The 20,968-nt window shown below is 32.6% G+C and overlaps 2 protein-coding genes across 3 annotated transcripts; one reads left to right on the forward strand and one right to left on the reverse strand.

Annotated features, from left to right (window-relative positions):
* Nucleotides 1–12,792: 12,792 nt before the first annotated feature.
* On the forward strand, nt 12,793–16,424 carry LOC112795890 (beta-glucosidase 46). 2 transcript variants are annotated; one of them, XM_025838075.3, is made up of 12 exons: nt 12,793–12,972; nt 13,050–13,119; nt 13,332–13,390; nt 13,489–13,564; nt 13,678–13,752; nt 14,231–14,318; nt 14,450–14,702; nt 14,818–14,933; nt 15,210–15,447; nt 15,531–15,633; nt 15,708–15,816; nt 15,948–16,424. In XM_025838075.3, the coding sequence occupies exons 1-12, from the start codon at nt 12,847–12,849 to the stop codon at nt 16,168–16,170; spliced, it is 1,536 nt and encodes a 511-aa protein (XP_025693860.1). In that variant the 5' UTR covers nt 12,793–12,846; the 3' UTR covers nt 16,171–16,424. The 2 variants fall into 2 exon arrangements, with proteins under 2 accessions (XP_025693860.1, XP_072090977.1); XM_072234876.1 differs by having other exon boundaries at nt 13,681–13,752.
* Nucleotides 16,386–20,629, reverse strand: LOC112795891 (RNA pseudouridine synthase 6, chloroplastic). Its single transcript, XM_025838076.3, has 9 exons — nt 20,355–20,629; nt 20,114–20,242; nt 19,736–19,990; nt 19,583–19,664; nt 19,146–19,261; nt 19,006–19,060; nt 18,653–18,764; nt 17,672–17,841; nt 16,386–17,314 (listed from the first exon to the last, which is right to left on the reverse strand). Exons 1-9 carry the CDS (start codon nt 20,576–20,578, stop codon nt 17,030–17,032), a joined length of 1,428 nt encoding a protein of 475 aa, XP_025693861.1. The 5' UTR covers nt 20,579–20,629; the 3' UTR covers nt 16,386–17,029.
* Between the last annotated feature and the right edge of the window lie 339 nt (nt 20,630–20,968).

Raw genomic sequence — 20,968 nt, forward strand, 5'->3', positions numbered from 1 at the left:
CACCTTTTATCAAAATCAACCCTCTATGTAGTATCACACCAAAATTACCACATTTTTCTTCACTTTTCCTCATCCATAACATCCATATCAATATATCTCATATATCAAACTTCATTAACAATTTTCGACTACATTACCAATCAATCAACACCAAAATCACAATTATCAACGTAATTCACTCCTCAACTTCACAATTCATTTATTCTCATCATATCACTATTAATCATCATTTCATCAAACATCATCATACAACCACATCTAACAATTCAACAACCATTCAAATCCAATCATATCCTAGGGGTCACTAGCCTAAGTGTCCATGAATATTATATACTACATAGAGAAAATCAAAACTATACCTTGGCCAATTCCCAATTTAAACCAAATGAGCTTTCAATCAAAATCCAACCACCAATATAGCTCCAACAAGCACCAACAAGCTCCAAACTCACAATAATCAAGCTATATACATATAAATCACCACAAAATCAACCTAGGGGCTCAACATAAATCAAAAGTTCACAAGAGATTAAAGACTATTACCTTTCCCAACAGATTTGGATGGCAAAACCCAAAACTAAGCAAGGATTAGAGTGAACCTAAACATCAAGAATCACAAAAACTCACTTACTCAAAAACCCTAGGTACCCGAAATTTTGGAGAGAATAAATGGGGAGATTTAGAGCTTACCTTTAGAGTTTCTTGGATAGGTTTTATAGAGCTCTTCGCAAGGAACGCGTAGTCACTGACGGCACGCAAATCGGAGCTCTATAACTCAAGATACGAGCTTGGGAAGATTGAGGTGATTAGGGTTTTCTTCTTCCTCTCCTCCCTTTCTCAATTTCTGAAGTGTGTGTGTGCTTATGAGGTTAGGGTTCATTAAATGAACCTTTATATATGTTGGATTTGGGCCCAACTTGGGCCCGATTCAACCCGTTAGCATTTTTAGCCCGTTTGGCCCAACTTCGGGCCAAACCTTTAAAATTAATGCCTGGTTTTCCATTTCTACTGTGTTTCTAAGGTTTTTTACTGTCTCTACTTTTTCTCACGCAGTATTGGGGAGACTTGAACTAGTTCAATCGGTTCGACTGTCGGTTCGCAGGTTTTTACAGTTTTTCGCAGAAAACACATTTTCTGACTCAAAAAGACCCACTGAGTCCTAAAATGATGTTTAAAACTTCAAATTCCCATTCTAACTTTTCGTAATCAAATTTGGGAAATATAACCACTTAATTAACCGGTTCGAATAATTACGGTTCTTACACAATACACATATATATAATGCCTAAGCTACAATATCACACCAAAACACAATAACTCAATACCCAATACCTCAAATTCAACATTTTTACTAGGGTTTGAGATCTCTTACCTTACCCAAGGATCAAGGGAGCAAGAACAAGCCTTCATTTCAAGTTAATTAGATCCTATAACACAAAGAAGCTCACAAATTCAACACTTTTGCCCATGAAATTCAAAAATCAAGGCTGGAAGAACAGAGGTGAAACATGGCTTACCTCTTGCACAACCTTATGGGCTTTGTAAAGCTCGACACCGCGGTTACATGGTAGCAAACGGTGCGTCAATCGAAACTCTGGATCAAAAGTTATGATCATTGGAAGTTGGAAGTGAATAGGAGCAAGGGTTTTGATCTTTCCCCCATTTTCCCTTTGTGTTCAGCGTGTGTGTTTGTTTTAGGGAGGGAGAGAGCTGATCTTTCTCATTAAATGAGAGCTTGGCTAGGCCCTTGGACCCAACTTGGGTCCGGTTGGCCCGGTCGGCCCAATCTTGAGCCGATTTCTTTAAAATTGGTGTCAAAATTTTCATTTAAAATTTCTCTATCACATAAAATCATAAAAAACTCATTTCTCCTTTTCTAGAATATACTTTAGTTTATGGGTTAATTAGTCATTAATTAACCGGATTTTACAATATAAATTGCTGAATTGCTGTCGCAGTATATGTTGATTGGTTTTTGGATTAGAACACCAAGATCATGAAGAACATAGCTTAACCACTGAGCTTCTCGGGTTGCCAATGCCAATGCTCGATATTTAGCTTCACAAGAAGGGGCTGCAACTGTGAGTTATTTCTTGCTTTTCCACGTTACCAACGAGGGTCCTAGGTAGAAACAGTATGCAAAAGTAGATCTGCGGGAATCAGGGCACCCGGCCAATCAGAATGTGAGAAGCTAGTGAGACGCAAATCTGACTTTGCCAAGAAGAAGAGGCTTGCAGCTGGAGATCCTTCATGTAGCGCAGCACTCGATGAGCTGCCTTTAGATGTTCATTGGTAGCATAATCCAAAAACTGACTTAGCTTGCCAATTGCATAGCTAATGTCAAGTCTGGTATTAGACAAGTACAGAAGTTTGCCAATGATTCTTCTATACTAAGTAGAATCATGAAGCAATTTCCCAACACCTTTGCTGAGTTTTGCTCCATAGTCAATGGAAGTGGTGGCAGGTTTACAAGCTTCAAATCCAGTTTCTTTCAGCAGATCAAGGACATACTTTCTTTGATACAAAGCAATTCCATTTTCTGATCTTGCTACTTCCAACCCAAGGAAATATTTTAAATTCCCTATGTCTTTGATTTTGAATCTGTCATGAAGAATTCTTTTGACTGCTTCAATTTCATTTAGATCATCACTTGCCAATATCAAGTCATCCACATACACAAGAATTGCTGTAAATCCCAGGAAAGTATGTGTGGTAAATAAACTATAATCTGATTTGCATTGAGTGTAATTCATCTTCAGTAAGACAGATTTTAGTTTGTAGTTTCATTGTTTGCTTGCTTGTTTCAGTCCATACAAGGACTTCTCAAGCTTGCAAACCTGCCCTGATGAAGCTTCTAAGCCTAGGGGAACCTGCATATAAACCTCCTCTTCAAGTTCTCCATGCAAGAAGGCTGTGTTTACATCAATTTGTTTGAGATGCCAGCCCTTGATTGATGCAACAGCCAACACAATTCTCAATGTTCCCAGCTTTATTACAGGACTAAAGGTGTCTTTGTAGTCAATACCAGCTACTTGGGTAAAACCCTTGGCAACAAGCCTGGCCTTGTGCCTTTCAACCGTTTCGTCAGGGTCATATTTGGTACGAAACACCCATTTGCAACCAATTGCTTTCTTACCAAATGGCAAGGAGGTTGGCTTCCATGTCTTGTTTTCCTCCAAAGCAAGTAATTCAGCTTGAATAGCCTCTTGCCAACAAACTTGAGTTATAGCATCCTCATAGATTTTGGGCTCCAAAATTTGAATAACAAGAGAGAATGCAAAATGCATAGGAGAAAGTCTAGAGTAGGACAAAACATTTGAGATTGGATACCTTTGAGCAATGAGCTGCGAATTGGATGAGGTAGTGTTGGTGGTCTTACATTCATAGTCTGCCAAATATACAAGAGCTCTAGTTTGCCTAGTAGATCTCCTTACCCCAGCAATTTCAAGCAGAATTTGACAAAGGACATGAGAAGAATTTGGTGATTCCTCATGTGATGCAGATGTTGATGCAGAACCTGTGTCTACATGATCATGAATTTCTGCATAAGGCAAGATATCCTCACTATCACTTAAATCATGAGGTGCTTCATTAATTTGAGTAATCCTGAGGGTTGGAATTATTCTGATTTAGAACTTGAATTTTATTACCGTGCAAAAAACTATAGTCAAAGTGATGAGATGTGTTGGATGGAAAGTTAGAAGTGACTTTGTTGTTGGAATCTGATTTGTGACAATAAGGAAAACAATTTTCATAAAACTGCACATCTTGAGATAGAAAAATTTCTCGAGTTTGCAAATTGAATAGTAAATAGCCCTTTGTACCCTCCCTGAATCCAAGATGCAGACATTTCTTGGCTCTTGGATCTAGTTTACCTCTGTGTCTGCTAAGAGTGCTAGCATAGGCTAAGCAACCAAAGACTTTTAGATTTAAAATATCTGGAAGACACTTGTAGAGAGCTTGATAAGGAGATTTATTTTTCAAAAAAGGAGTGCATAGTCTATCTATCAGATAAACTGCATGCCCAAAACTATAATTCCAAAATGATTTTGGCAAATGAGCATGAGTCATGAAAGCACGAGCCATAACAAGAATGTGCTGATGCTTACGCTCAACAATCCCATTCTGTTATGGCGTCTCCACACAATTTCTTTAGTGTGTAATACCAATAGAGCTGTAAAATGTAGGCATTAAGAACTCAGGGCCATTATCTGTGTGAATTGTTTTAACCTTTGCACAAATTTGAGTTTTAGCAAAAACAACAAAGTCCTTAAGTAATTGTGAAGATTTTGCCTTAGTTTTCATGAATAAAATCCAAGTGAAACTAGAACAGTCATCCACTATAGTGAGGAAATAACGTTTTCCAGTAAAGGAGGGAATGGACACAGGTCCCCAAAATGTCAATATGAAGAATGTCAAACACAGTGGCTACTACATTTAAACTAACAGAAAATGGTGATCTCTTTTGTTTACCTAAATGACATGAATGACAAGGTGTTTCACTTTTTGTACAATCAATGAATTCAAAATACTTTTGTAATGCAACGAACCTATCATATGATGGATGCCCTAGTCTAGCATGCCACAAGGAATATGGTTGCGAGAAATTGCTGTGATATGAGGGAGAGTCTTCATTTCCTTGTGCAGAATGTAAAAACCATCAACATTACTAGCTGCACCAATCATCCTCAAAGTGTGCAGATCTTGGATCTCACAATCTTTGTCAGTAAAACTCATTTTACAATGCAATGATGCAGTGAGCTTTAAAACTGAAATGAGTTTGAAATTAAAGGTAGGGATGAACAATGCATTTGTAAGGTAAAGATCATCAGAAAACACAATGGTTCCTATAATGCAGCTTGTTGTGAGAGCACCATTGGGTAATATAACAACAATAGGATCTATCTTGAAATAATTTTGAAAATCTTCCAAGGAATATGACACATGGTCCGTAGCACCAGTGTCTATAACCCAAGGCTTGTGTTTCTGAGTTGAAATGTTTAGAGCCATGACATCAGATTCAAAATGCAAAATATGCACCATTCTACCTTTATGAGGTGAAAGATTATTTTTGGCTGAAATCTGGCTAATGCTATAAGAATGAGATTGATCTTGACTGCTGAGCAATACTAGAAGCACTTCTCTTTGCTCTGAAGTAAAATCATTAATGTTCGGTTCATTCCTTACCAGTTGATGAACACTGAGATTGTCATTATCATCCTCAGAAGCATCAGCTGCTTTCATACAATTAAGAACGGGATTTTTCTTATCAAACCAAGGCTTGAAGTTTGGTGGATAACCATGCTTCTTGTAGCAATTATCCACCGTGTGTCCACTCTTTCCACAATGAGTACATTGCAACTTGTTTCGCCTTTTGTTAGATTGACTTCTGTTTCTTTTGCCTTTTCCTTTCACTTAATTCTGAGAAGAAAAGCCTGAGGAGCTTACCAAAATTTTTGTGTCTAAAGCATTATCAAAACTGAAGAGTTGCCTCTCCTGCTGAGTAATCATGGACAGAATTTTGTTTACACTAAGCAATTCATCCATTAGCATCACTTGAGACTTAACAGTTGAATACTGTTCTCCAATACCTTGAAGAAACTTTGTGACTCTATCTTCTTCCCTTTGCTGCCTTACTACGCCTAAACCGCACTCACACTTAAACGCAGTCACATCCAGGAATCGATCTAAAATCATCAACCTCTTTCCAAAGGTTCTTAAGCCTAGCAAAATAGGCGGTAACGGACATGTCTCCCTATTTGAGCGCATAAATCTCCTCATTTAACTCAACTACTCTAAACCTGTCTCCTTGGTAGTACCGATGCCTAAGATCGTTCCACAAATCATAAGCTATATTATTCCATAAAACACTCTGATATGTCAGAGCTCAGGGAGAGATTAATCCAATCTACTACATATGTGTTACAACATTGCCACGCCTTAAAATCTGTTTTCTCAGGCTTAGGAATGGTGCCATCAACAAATTCGAATTTGTTCTTCGAATAAAGTGCGTTCATCATGGCTTTGCTCCAGGCACTATAATTTGAACCGGTAAGTGTGACATTGGTAATAGGTATACTTGGATTTTCAGACAGCAAAATGTAGTAAGGTCTTGAAAGGTCTTGATTCAGATTTGCCTTGTTGAGATGGCTCTGGATCTGTGCAACTTGACTGAAAAATGCCGCAAACTGCTAAGCATCCATCGCGCCAACACTTCCAGATCCAGATCCGCTTCCTGATTTCTCATCCATATATGCAAGTTTCACCAATTGGCTCGCAACCTTTCTCTCTCAATCTTGTTGATCGGAATACTCATTACGCCACCGTGAAGAAAGGTGAATTAACGAAGCTCTCATCAAACACTGTTGTGCGCGTTCAAAAGAGAATAAGAAAAAAATAGATAAAGAGATGAAGAATGAGAGGAGAACAATCGAAAAAGAGAATTTCATATCTGATCGAGGAAGACAATTCCAGATCTGATTGAAGAGAATGAAAGACTCAAAGAAGGACAGAGAAATTGCTTCATTTGTGAAGCTGGACTCTTCAATTTTTCTCAAATCACGCCAAATGATCGTGAATTAGAGAACAAATTGCCTATTCTTTTATGTGTGTATGTAAGGCGAGTAATGGTTAAACCTCTAAAATAATTAACGAGGCAATAGAGGATCATGATTCATAAGTATAGGCTCCTTTTTGTTTTATTTTTATCTAAAGTTAGGAGTGTGACTCGAACCCACGACCTCTAAATGAGTATGGAGAGACTATGTCATTTGAGTTATATCTTGTTATAATTAATTCTAAATAAAAAGTGTAGCTAGCACTTCATATTTAATTAAAAAAAAAATTTAAAATGTGAGCCACATATCTAAATGTCTAATAAATTAAAAGTGAAAACTCATATACAGTTCTTCATGTAAAGTTGATATTTAAGAATCGTTATATAATTTAATAAATTTGACTGAATTACCATCTAATTGTATATGAGTCTTCACCTAAATTAAATATGAAATAGTTATTGTTTAAAATGCGGAAGATATATAGTCATTATTACTGCGTGCTTCTTTGATTTAATCCCAAAAGAAAATTATTTCTAGTTAGTATAATTTCAAAGGAATAATAACATTTGTTTACTTCGGAGAATAATAATAATAATAATAATAATAATAATAATAATAATAATAATAATAATAATAATAATAATAATAATAATAATTACTTGTTAACCTTCAAAAGTTACAACCTATGCTAAATTAGTTATATTATTTTGATATATATAGAATAATTTATATTGTTAAAAATGTTTGTTACAAAACATTAAAATGTGCATAGGGAAAAATATGAGTGGTAAAGTAATTAACTAATTATACATCAACCACAACAACATAAAAACAAAAAATTAAAAAAATTATCATAACAACAAAGAGTGATGTGACAAGAGAACAACAAATATAACCAAAATAAATATTCTCAGTGGGTCACAGTGACCAAACTTTTGATACGAGAATTGTAAGTTTTTTTTTCAAGTTGTTTTAAAATTTAAATTGAATGGTATAAAAAATTAATTATTAGTTAGTTAATTAGTTAATTTTTTTATTATAAAATTATTCTTTTACTCCTATTAGAGTTCAAAATTCATAATTTAATAAAATATTTAGATTAATATTGAAAAGAAGTTACCTATTTAAATTGGATTCATTTAAATTATAACTCGATAAAAGTTTTTTGAAAAAAAAAATTGTTTTGCAAGTGAAAAAAATAATTCTAATTATTGAACTTGACCATTCAAAAAAATTAGTCCAACAAGATATAGCTCAAATTTTTTTGGATTTCGTCAATATTAGTATTTATCTAGCTGTTAAGCAGATTAGTATAAAATTCGCGCTACGCGCGGATCAAATATTGATCCATTATATAAAAATTTGTTAGTACATATCCATTAATATTAATAGTTGTTACTTTTTATTTAAAAAACTTTTGTATATAAAAATTTATTATCCAATATATAAAATTTTCTAACCTATATTTATAGATGCTAAATAATCTTCTTATTTTTATAACTCATATTAACATCTATTAAAAAAAATTATATGCTAAGATCCATTTATTTTATGTTTTTTAAATAAATTAGACACTATTAATTTTTTTAGTGTAAGACCAATCCTACATGGGGCCAAATGTTGAATTTGTTATTATATTTTACCTAAATATAAAATTTATTATATTTATATATTTAAATAAATGTTGTTACACTTATAGATTTAAAAAAATTAAAATTTTAATAAAAATAGTTTATATTATAATTATGCAAACAACAAATGCTAATTAAGTAACATTTAGTTATATTATTAGATTTTAGTGTATAATCTATCTTAACGCAAGTCATATACATAATCTATTTTATTGTATTTATATGTAGTTTGTTTATAAAAAAATTAGTATATATTTATTGAAAGAATTAATTTACTTATTATACAAAAAAATTAAATAATTAATCTCTTTTATTATATAGATGTTTAATTCGATTAACAATGATAACGTTTAAAAAATATTTTAATTAAATTAAAAAATTAGATTAATTAATTATTATATAAATGTGAAATTAACTATTTAAAATATTTTTTTGGTATGTTTCTCATCTTTCATTAAATTTGTTTCAAAAATCTATTTTATTTTTCGTTTTCTTAATCTATGTACAAAAGAACTTATATATAATTAGGTTATATAATTAAATTTATTTAATCATATAAATAAATACTAATACTTCTTTTATTGATTGTTTTAATGATTCTAAAATTATGAAAACGTATTATGGATGCAAATATTTTTTTAAACAGGAAAAATGTCAAGATTTATTATTACTATAGTTAACAAAAATTTATATTTTAAAATATTATTAATATAAATATACAAATTCACTTTTAAATATGAAAAACCACCCAATTAATGTTTTTTACATTTTTACTATGGCAGAGTACTCATTTATTATTACTGTAATTAAAATAGTAAAATATAATCAATTAAAATTGTTTTCCCTCACTTCCTTTATTAATATAGTTAGAAATAATAGATAAAATAAAAAAAATATGGTTGGATACATCTTTATCACTTTATTTTTATTTTGTATTAAATTACTGATATTTTTTATATCATTGCACTATTTTATCGAAGCATCCACATATTTTACATTTTAATTATATTAAGCACAAACAATTCAACCATAGTGATCTGATTTGAATCAATCATCCAATAACTTAATTTTTTTGCTAAATAATTGATCGCATTACTATATAAGTATCTAACTATAATCAACCGAAATTTTTATATGAGAGCAAATATAAAATATATATTGCAATTCTCAAAATTTATAATTTAATAAAATATTTTGATTAATATTGAAAAGAATAAGTTACCTACCTAAACTGGATTCATTTAAATTATAACTCGGGAAAAGTTTTTTAAAAAGAAATTGTTTTGCAAGTGAAAAAAATAATTCTAATTATTGGATTTGACCACTCACAAAAATTAGTGCAACAAAATATAGTTTAAAATTTCTTAGACACCGTCAATATTAATATTTATCAAACTGTTTAGAGTGTTATATATATATATATATATATATATATATATATATATATATATATATATATATATATATATATATATATATATATATATATATATATATATATATGTTTTTGTTAGATGATTCCAACGCTATTAGGCTAAGCTATTTACTAGCTAAGTAACTATATATGTCAAGTTGATAAGCATATATACTTTGACGTGAAAAATTCCTCTATAATTCTCACCAATTCATAATGATGAAATGGCTTTTTGCTATTCTAAGAATATAGAAAATATTTATAAATTAACATTTAATTAAAACTTTTGCACTAAAATTTTTTTTTTATAACACTAACTTTTTATTTTGAGATGCATTGTAAGCAATGGTTTAATTACCCTCTTAATTTCTATAATTTTATTAATTTTTTAATTAAATCTTTATATCATTTTAAATTTTATAATTAGTTTATTTTTATATCAAAACATTAAAATTAATATAATATTTCTTTCAAAATACATAGGTTAAATATTTAATTAGATTTTTATTTATGAATGTCTTCAATTTACGAATAAATATTCAGTTAATTCTAATATTTTTTACATTAAAAAAAATTTGATTATAAAATTAAAAAAATATAAAAATTTAATTATAAATTTAATAAAATTATAAAAACAAACAAAATAATTCAATTTTAAAAAATTTATAAAAAGATGAGACGTTTGTAATATATATATATATATATATATATATATATATATATATAATATTTATAAAAAGATGAGACGTTTATAATATATATTATTCATAGAAAATATATATAGAAATATAAAATATATATTAAAAATTGAGTTAAATTATATATATTTATGCACAAATACATAATGAATAATTTTGATAGTTAATTTTTTTGTGTGTATATATATGATCACATGCAATGTCTTTAACTTTCACTTTGTCAAATGTGAATGACAATATGGATCACTAGAGAAAAAAAAGGATATCTTATAATTTTTATTGAAAATTGTTCTAGATTTACTTATATGTATTTATTTAGAAAGATGAAGTTTTTAAAATGTTTAAAAAAATATGTAAAATAAAAGTAGAAAATATGCATGACAAGAAAATAAAAGTTTTTTGTAGTGATCGAGATGGAGAATATTTTTCTAATGAATTTGATCACTTTTGTGAATTACATGGTATTGTGCATGAATCTTTCGCTCTACATACTCCGCAACAAAATAGTTTGGCGGAAATAAAAAAGCCGTACCTTAATGGATATGGTTAATTCAATGTTATTAAATACAAAATTGTCTTACAATTTGTAGGGTGAAACATTATTGGCATCATGTCATATCCATAATAGGATACCATCAAGACATAGAAAGGTTTCTCTTTATGAAATTTGGAAAGGAAGGAAACCTAATTTGAATTATCTTAAAGTGTGGGGGTGTTTAGCCTTTTATCGAGTTTCTGATCAAAAGAGAATCAAATTGGGATCAAAAGGCATAAAAGGCACTTTTATAAGATATGCTTAAAATTCTAAAGCATATAGAATATTAGATTTAATGTCTAATATAGTTGTTGAATCAATAGAGGTATAATTTATTGAAAATAAATTTATTAATGATTCAACTTCTAATCCAAAATATTTCTAAAATGATACTAATATTTCACAAGAAATAAATAATCAAAATAAAAAACGTCTAAGTAACAAAAAGTTGATTGAATGAAGGAAGAGCTTAAGAGTAAGAAAAGAAAAGGACTTAGTTCCAGATTTTATTTCTTCTCAAGCTATCACCTTTATGGTAGAAGGAACTAGGAATTTTGTGACAAACAAGATTTCTATTGTAATGAATATAGAGGGTGATCCTCAAACGTTCAAAGAAGCTATGGTTTCAAGGAATTCTGCTTTTTGGAAAGAACAATAAATGATAAAATAGACTCAATATTATCAAATAATACTTGGATCTTGGTTGAGTATTTTTTTATTATTGCTAATTAAGACATTCTTAGATTTCATTGTATCCTGAGATAGTATTGTTATCAATCCTATAGTAATTAAGTGTGAGACAAATATCTATTTAAAAAAAAATAATCTAATCGTACTTTAAAACCAAAACACAATTAAAATTTTATCATTTTACCATCTTCGTATACCTAAAAATATATCATAGCACTGAATTGTAGTTTTAAATAAAGATAATTTTTCATGTATGATTATGCTAAAGAAAAGGTAAAAGAAATATTTACATAAAAATATAAATGGATTTTTATTCTTATATTGACAACAAAGCACCGTTGTTACATGTACAAGTCATATTTAGCTAAATTTCAATTAAGAGCTAAATTTCAATTAAGTTACTCGATTCAATGTTATTACACGCGTCAATATAAAGAGTAAAATTTGTATTTGTATTATTAGTCGAGTTAATAGTCAAAATCGTTCTTGAAAAATACTTCGATCTTCATTTTCGTCTTCAACAAATAAAATTAATCGAATTTGTCCTAAAAAATAACCAATATAGCCACCTTTGTTCCTTCCGTCATCTCCTTCAATGATATGGCAAACGTTTACTAACGTATTTTGTTAACTGTCAACGTAGCAGACGTCAAGTAGGACTCTCTTGTTATTGACAAGATAAGTCTTTTAGAATTATTTAAATTAGTCCATAAGTGGATGATTCATGATTCATGAGTATAGACTCCTTTTTTGTTTTATTTTTATCCAAAATTAGGAGTGAGACTCGAATCCACTACCTCTAAATAAGTCTAAAGAGACTATATCATTTGAATTATGTCTTATTAGCAAGTATAAGCTCCTTTTATCTTCGAAGATTCTTCGTTACGCATTCTCACTCTTTCTATCTCCACAAAAGTATGAGTGATGGAGAGATGCTTAATTAGAGGGCAAAGTCTATATTTTAACTTGAAAAGTTCTTCGAAGTTATCAAATTAAACATTTTAATTCTTGGAAAAGTATTTATGAAAAAGAATTTATATTGGACATTGTTTGAACGTTGAACCCATACATAGTATTTGAACGGTTTATAGCATCATGACTTTTGAATTAATATCTGTAATGATCTTACTAAAATAATTGTTTATTTGTTTGTTTATTGTTGAATAAAAGTGATGAAACTGTTGTAGTGTCCGGCCTTATGATATTGACTCTGTCTCTCATTTATCTTCTAAATAATTAATATAAACCATATTATAACTAATATAAATATGTTAGTAGACAATAGCAGGCGTAACCAAGCACTTACATACATATTGTCGCAATGGCAATGGCTCTTCTACCTCTGATTGTTATGGTGATCATGCATTGTCTTCTCTCATCAAAGGGGTTGGATCAATCTCCTTTGCCCTCTAATTTCCTCTTTGGGACTTCTTCTTCTGCTTACCAGGTATGTATGTGATGATAATAATTGATTACACTTTATAATATGATTAAATGTTTTACTTATTTCTTGATCATATACAGTATGAAGGTGCTTACTTGAGTGATGGAAAAGGACCAAACATCTTTGATGTCTTCCTTCACCAATCACCAGGTCCTAACTCCTAACTATGTTTTGTGTCATCTCATCTCTTTTAATTTCTTAATGTTACTCAGTAACATGGTCTCTCTCTATATTTGACCATTATTTTACACACACATATATTTATTATATTAAATGTCTAAATGCCCTGTTTTCTAATAAACATCCTGGTTCTGCTTCTCTGATTACTCCTTTTATTTTTGTGTTTTTAAAAATATTTCTAGGTACGACTGTTGATAGAAGTAATGGAGATATTGCCGTTGACCAATACCATCGCTACCTGGTAATATACATTCAAAGTTTTGAAATACTAGCTCATATAATCAAGAAGCAATAGCAGTTTTTGTTAGCATAACATTAATGCAACGTGGCTTTGGACAGGGGGATATTGATCTAATGGAAGCCATGAAAGTCAATAGCTATAGATTCTCAATTTCATGGGCAAGAGTTCTTCCGAGTACATTTCTTTGCCACTCTAAATTACTAGACATTATCAATTGCTTAAAGTCAATAAATAAGTCCTAATGTTGACTTTGAAGGTAATTTGATTGGATTTATCATTTGTGGCAGAAGGAAGATTTGGAGAAATAAATTGGGCTGGCGTGAACTACTATAACAAGTTAATAGATGCTTTGCTAGTCAAAGGTTTACCATTTTTTTTTCTCATTTTGATTCAACATAAATCTCATAAGTCATAACTCATATTTGTTTTGAGATACATTTCTGTTTCTGTCTCCAAAATTTCAGTATTTCAATACTTTCAAAAAGTAAGGATAAAGAGGACTAAAATTTTTAGAGATGAAGACTGAAATTTTAATAATATTTTATACCTAAAATACTCTCATTTAAATTAATTAATTCCAATTTTACCTTTTGTGCAAATTAAATTAGAGTTTTATTCTTGTTTCAATTTCTGTCTCTCATTTTACACCAAATAGAATACTGAGATTTATTTCAATCTCTGTCTCTTAGTCTTTGTCTCTCTGTCTCAATATTTCCGTCTCTGTCTCTGTCTCTCCACCAAACGCTAAATATTGTGCTAAGCTTGGACACGTAAGAAAATGGATAAAATTTGACCCAAGCACTTTGACAGTAATGCGTTTGAAATTTGACAAATGGACAGGAATTCAACCTTTTGTAACATTGTTCCACTTTGACACCCCCCAAGAACTAGAGGACAGATATGGTGCTTGGCTAAGTCCCCAATCACGGTAATCATCTAAGTAATTTGCTTCTTGACTGTCAAACAATATGAATGACAACTAAAATTTAAAGTTAGCTGAAATTCATAGAATAAATTACACTAATTTTACTTACTTGGGTTTCAATATATGTTGGGCAGGGAAGACTTTCAGTATTTCGCAGAGCTATGTTTTAAATCATTTGGTGATAGGGTAAAGTACTGGGCAACCTTCAATGAGCCAGATTTCCTTGCAACATACGGTTACCGTCTAGGAGTAGGTCCGCCGGGTCGTTGCTCCAAACCATTTGGAAATTGCAGTCAAGGAGATTCAGAGAAGGAACCTTTTCTGGTAGTACACAATATTATCCTGTCTCATGCAGATGCTGTTGAGATTTATAGAACCAAATACCAGGTATTATTTTGGTGAAAAAACACCTAATGCACTAACAACAGAACTGATATCAACATTAAATTTTTCTACCAATTCTAAAACTTACTATATCATGATTTATGAATGAAATATTCAGGCAGAGCAAGGTGGTAAAATTGGCATTGCTGTGCATCTTGACTGGTATGAACCCATCAGCAATTCCACAGAAGACAAATTGGCCACAGAAAGAGCAAGATCATTCAACTCGAAATGGTAACCATCTATGATATGTGAAGAATCAATGTGGTACTTGTTCATTTACACAAAAAACAGCACAACCCTTGACACAAATAAAAGAGATGCTCTATGGTTTTATTATTTTAAGACAAGAAGAGTCCTTCAAATACTAAAAAAAGTTGATTTTATGATAGTTTTATTTGTAATATGGGGTTTCAAAAGGGAATGGGTCTTCAGTCTTCTATGATTTCGTTCAAAACTAAAGCATACAATTTTATTAACTATGAATCCAAACTCAACCATCATATACAGGATCTTGGACCCAATAATCTTTGGAAAATATCCTAAGGAGATGCAAGAGATTCTAGGAAATATATTACCCAGATTTTCCAGCAACGACCAAGAGAAGCTGAAGAAAGGAGTGGATTTCATTGGCATCAATCATTATATAAGTTTCTATGTTAAGGACTGCATGTTCTCCATATGTGAACAAGGACTTGGAATCACCAGAACCGAGGGATCGTACCAAACAAGTCCAAATGGGAAACTAGTATGTATCTTCAGATCTTATGATCATGAAAAATTGCCATTCTCACCAACATGATTTTGAAACTTCTACAAAATAATATGCAGGCTTCGCTTGATATGCAATATATTAATCCTAAAGGCATGGAGAAAATTGTCACCTACATAAAAGACAGATACAATAACATTCCAATGTTCTTAACTGAAAACGGTAAGCATAACTCAGTCACATTTTAATGGAATCTACATTTGTCTGAAAAAAAAAAAAATTGAATACTTTTGTAGGATATGGCCAAATGAGTCATTCAAATTTCACCAAGGACCAATACCTTAAAGATTTCAACAGAATTGATTACATGGAAGGTCACTTAGATTCCCTACTGGAAGCAATAAGGTACAGCTATACGAAAGTGCATTTTGAAATCCAGTAACTTAGTTGATCACTGTCATCCGTTATGCTTCAGTGAAATACCAGAGGAAAAAGTAATTTAAACCCTTTTTTTTCTCCAATTACCATGTAACCAGGAAAGGAGCTAATGTTAAGGGATATTTTGCCTGGTCCTTGCTGGACAACTTTGAGTGGATACAAGGGTATACAGTAAGATATGGACTCTACCATGTTGATCGAGCTACGCTGGAGAGAACTCCAAAATTATCAGCAAATTGGTACAAGGACTTCATTGCAAAGCATAGAACGGAAACATTCTTCAGAAATTATGGGGGCAGAAAACTGGTAGAAATCAATTGAGAAAAGAGGCTTAGCTAGAATTCCAGTAACTAGGACTGTTACAAAGATTTGTTCAGCTCCCCAATGTCAAGCTTTGGCTTGTTGATTTACTGGAGAGGAAATCTTAAGGTTTCAGCACTATGATAGTACGGTCCTACCCGAAATCCTATACCTACAGTCACTACTACTATGTTGTAACTATAGCAAAATTATTTGGATAAAGTTATAAACAAATGTGGTCATGAAAAAAGCTCTTTAATTTAACATGTGAAAAATGGATTGATAAACTGTTTATATTAGTATTATTGATCACACAGGATCAGATGCTAGGGTGTAGTAAACGGCCCTTGACAACTGAGTGGCCATAGGAATTTATATTATGAGATTTGAAGTAGAATATGTTGAGTAAAATACACGCAACTGATTCTGGAGCACGAATAGAAGGTAATTTCTGAAACACAATAGAGAGCCGAACAGCCACTACCCCGTATCCGCTGGCTCACCTGTTCAAAAGTTGAATCCAAACAGAGTGGTTGTTCCAGGATGACAATTGAACCATCTTATGAAAGTTACCCTTTCTTCCTTATTTTTGGGGTTATCGATGGAGAACAGAAACTGCCTTGGTGCCTTCCTTTCTTTATGAAACCTTGCATTCTTACTTCAGAGAAAGAGCCACCAGCATCCACTGGTCCATGACCACCTGGTTTTCTTATGCCTTTTGAATGTCTGCATCAGCATACAAAACCATGTCTTTTCAGGAATATGAATCAGTAACAAAGGAGGATGCTTTCAACTTGGGCAATTGCAAACTCAAGCTTGTGGCGAAAGTCGAAACATAACCTTGCAGTTGATCCCCCATCCCTCAACTCAAGCACACATTTTAAGCAGTTGCACACCTCCACCATGGGGAACCAGCTTTGTAAGAGTGTTCACCATCGTCCCATGAAATTTGATACGCTTGAAGGCCAATTGCAACACTTGGCTCTTTTCCATACTGTGCAATCCAATTTATAACAGCCGTTTCTCTTTCACACTCACTACTGAAATCTTTATTGTATTTACCAAATGGATTAAGACCAGGATTAGTCATCTCTGCAATTGCAGCTGCCATATACATAGAATCACCAATCAGTGGTGCCTTACAAGCAGCAAATTGAGCCCGAATCTGCATAAAATATTAAGTTAGTACAAAAAGTAGCTTTATGTTTGATACTTGATACAAGATTATGGAACACGAAGTCATCTAGGGAAAAAAACAGGAGGGAGGGGGACACAGTATCAAAATTAGCCTGCATGTTAGAAACGTATTCTCCAACTATCAGACCCAACAATATTTTCTACTATTATTTTTGTGAGTGGTAAAAACTAAATTATTGTTTCCCTAACAAAGGCAGCTGGTCAGCATACAGCTTGTGAAGGGCAAAAGATAGTGAAACAATGAAAATAATAGCTCAAGACTTAAAAAATCAACAAAAGAACATACTTCAGTAAAAATATAAATGATGAAAGGCCAGCTACAGACCTGATGAGTTTTACCAGTAAGAAGGTTAATGGTACACTCATATGCATAATCTTGAGAAGGCCACCCACAGTCTTCAACACAATATTTGTCTTGAATATTAGTAGTTGGCCAAGGGACCTTCCTGCAATCTATGACCTCAAGTTGACAACGATGCCATCCCTTGATAAAATCTGCACTTAATAAACTAACGGGTGATTGGGTGAATATAGAATTCAATGCCCTTATTTCAAAACATTTTACCACATCACATAGCAAGCAGAAGGTTCAAATTTATACATGACTAATTGATTAACAGGAACATCACTTCTTTATTTGTGTTACACCCTACAAAAACTAATTATATAGTTGGTAGTAGAATTCTTATTAGTAGGTAGTTTTATTTATTTTATTTTCATATGTAGATTTATAGAAATTGTTAGAGGAAAGATGAAAGAAGGGTAGTTTTGGTATCAAAGAACTGGACACCAAACCCTCCAATCCCCTTTATCAAGAAGATATTGCAGATTTTGCAATACGCTAAGCTAATACATAGAGTCACAGACCATTTAAACTGTACTTGGACATGGAACATGACAATTAATCAATTATACATGTTTGGTTAAGCAGCCAGTTGTCGCATTGGCTAACACACCTACCAAAGCACTTAAGAATGGCAAGTAGGTCAGGACTCAGGACTATATATATATATATATATATATATATATATATATATATATATATATATATATATATATATATACACTTAGAATGCCCAGGAATATATCACTCTGTCTTCAATTGTTAACTATTTCCTGTTCTTTTCACAAGGTAAAATATTGAATATCAGCCGAACACAAATCTTAATCTCTTAAGTTATGCTTATGAGAGACTGATGCCATGAGGCATGGCCCTAGTTTGTATAATTAATTACCTTAAGAGAAAAAACACGAGGAATTAAAAAAAAAAAAAACTTCACTTATTTTAATTTGTACAATTAATTACCTTCAGAAATAAGTCGAGGAGCCATGCGAATAGGGCGCATATAGTGGGTAATGATACCAGTAGGCAAAGGAGAAGCTGTAAGAGCAAGATAAAGCTTCCTCACCTTTTTGTCCTGAAAAAAAAAAACCACAAAGTAACATCCTAAAAAAAGAAGTTAGATACAGTTAATTTACTCATTGACCTGTGGCAAAAGGCTTTCTTCCGAAACAGAAGAGCCGTATGCCCACATCTCATGGTCATGGACTCATGGGGCAGACGTTACCCAACAGTTCATGCATAATAGGAGTGCCTCCCTTTGCAAATGGTTTAACGCTATTCCTAGAATAAGATACTAAGTGGGATCAAACACTTACCCTGATTTTCCCGTGAAAGATAGAACAAAACTCTTTGGTCTTAGCTAATACCACACTGCACATGAATAACAGTTCATAAAAATCTATGCCAATAAGAATGACAAACTGACAAGGGGCAGTATTTATTTTCAACACTCTACCATCCTTCGGTACAATTGTCAATCTGATGGGTAGTCATCAAAGGGGTTGTCAATCCCAAGGCACGCGTTGCAAAGGTTGCACAACTCTCTTCAATGTTGTCAGTAGTTCCACCAACCTACCGAAAATTAAATAAATAAATAAAAATAAAACAGAGATTGAGAGAAACCTTGATCAAATAACTAACTAATCATGTAAAGATACCAAGAAATTTCAAAACACATCACACAGAATCTTAATAGCATTTGAGCATCCATATTATAATCTAGTGCAACCCATTCAATCTAAGCCAGCAAGGAACCCATTAGCATAATGTGAAAACCAACTTTCACTCACTTGAACTAGAGAATGAACACAGGTTATAAAATTACAGGATACTGAACCTAGCATTCGGTAAAAATCAAAATCAATTTTCTAGGGATGATATGAGATTACATACTGATATACCAGCAGGTTTGTCCAAAACTACATACGATTCCTCCACGGCAATGATCCTCGATCTCCAATCAATCTCATAACACCTAAAAAACAAAATTATCAAAATATCAAACACTAGATTGCCTCTGCAACGAAATGATAATTCTTGGTATACCTAGGGAAGCGCTTGGGATGCACATGCACTCGCAAATACGTTCCTTCTTCGACAAACTGATCCCCGTTAGTGACACGAAAAGTCTTCTGCGCCTCACGCAGTGTTTTCCCTTTGACCGAATCTCGCTTCCGCAAGACCAAAGGGTCAGTGACTCTCCTGAATATCCTAATCTCCTCCTCCGTGGCAGTAGGAGGAGGCTGGGGACAAACAAGAGCGTAGTACACAGCTCCAAATCTAATCAGGTCTGCAACAAACCTTCGCAGTAACGAAACACAATTCAATGAGATGAAATGAAACCTGAAAGCTTGCATTAAACTCAAACAGATTAACAGTATAACAAAAAAAATAACTAACTTCTAACTGCCAAATGAAACTCACAAAGGAGGAAGATCCAGTGCTTCGCAGATGTACTCCAAAACTAGTCCTCCTTTTGATACCACTAAGTGTTCGATTCTCGGTGTTGTTTTCTGCGACGGACACGGAAGCAATCGATCGTACTTCGGGAAGCTTAAACCAAAAGTCCAAAACCAAAACAAAGTCTCAGCAACGGAGCAAAGAAAAACAGGTAGCTGAAACTTATTGGAGAATCGACGTAGATTCTTGAGAACGATAACTATGCCTGTTGGAAGAAGAAGAAGAAGCTACGGTTGTGTTTCCGGCGACGATTCTCGAGGTTTCGGTTTCGGCGGCAAGTGCCGTGTTACTGTTATATGAGCTCCGGCAATGCCAGATAGCTGCGTGTTTGTTGCGGTGCTTGTTAAGAACTTCGCGCGTGATTCCAAGCGCACGCGCCGCCGGAGCTGCGAAGCTACGGTAGCCGCCGGCGAGCAACATTGACGCCATTCTGTTTCTTATCTTCTTCGTCCTCTACTCCTCTCCGTTTCTGAACTTCTTCTGGACAATTCGAATTGGGGCGGGTTTTTCAATATTGAAAACCGTTGGCCCATTTATTAAGTGGGCTGAAAGGTCTCAATTGGGCCCATAAAAATTAATGGGCCTAGATAATGTATAGGCCGAACAAATTATATTTGTGTGTCTATTAACACTAGACCTAGTTGAGATGACACATTATTAACTCTTTTGATACGTTATATTTGGATTCGAATTTTAAATGTAGTATACTATTATGTGTGAATTTGTGATATAATGTTTAGAATTAGAAACTGTTCATTGACTTAAACTTTAAAGTATTAGTGGCACAGTTTTTGTTTATTTTACATTGTGTTCAATTAT

This window comes from Arachis hypogaea, chromosome 4 (genome assembly GCF_003086295.3).
Source record: "Arachis hypogaea cultivar Tifrunner chromosome 4, arahy.Tifrunner.gnm2.J5K5, whole genome shotgun sequence".
In the NCBI taxonomy this organism is placed as follows: domain Eukaryota; kingdom Viridiplantae; phylum Streptophyta; class Magnoliopsida; order Fabales; family Fabaceae; genus Arachis; species Arachis hypogaea.

Coding starts and splice junctions, on each gene's coding strand:
- LOC112795890 (XM_025838075.3), top strand. CDS start 12,847: ATGGCAATGGCTCTTCTACCTCTGATTGTTATGGTGATCATGCATTGT. Junction 14,319..14,449: donor TGGCTAAGTCCCCAATCACG/GTAATCATCTAA, acceptor TATGTTGGGCAG/GGAAGACTTTCAGTATTTCG. Junction 14,703..14,817: donor TTTATAGAACCAAATACCAG/GTATTATTTTGG, acceptor TGAAATATTCAG/GCAGAGCAAGGTGGTAAAAT.
- LOC112795891 (XM_025838076.3), bottom strand. CDS start 20,578: ATGGCGTCAATGTTGCTCGCCGGCGGCTACCGTAGCTTCGCAGCTCCG. Junction 19,262..19,582: donor ACAAACCTGCTGGTATATCA/GTATGTAATCTC, acceptor AATTTTCGGTAG/GTTGGTGGAACTACTGACAA. Junction 19,061..19,145: donor GACAATTGTACCGAAGGATG/GTAGAGTGTTGA, acceptor ATTCATGTGCAG/TGTGGTATTAGCTAAGACCA.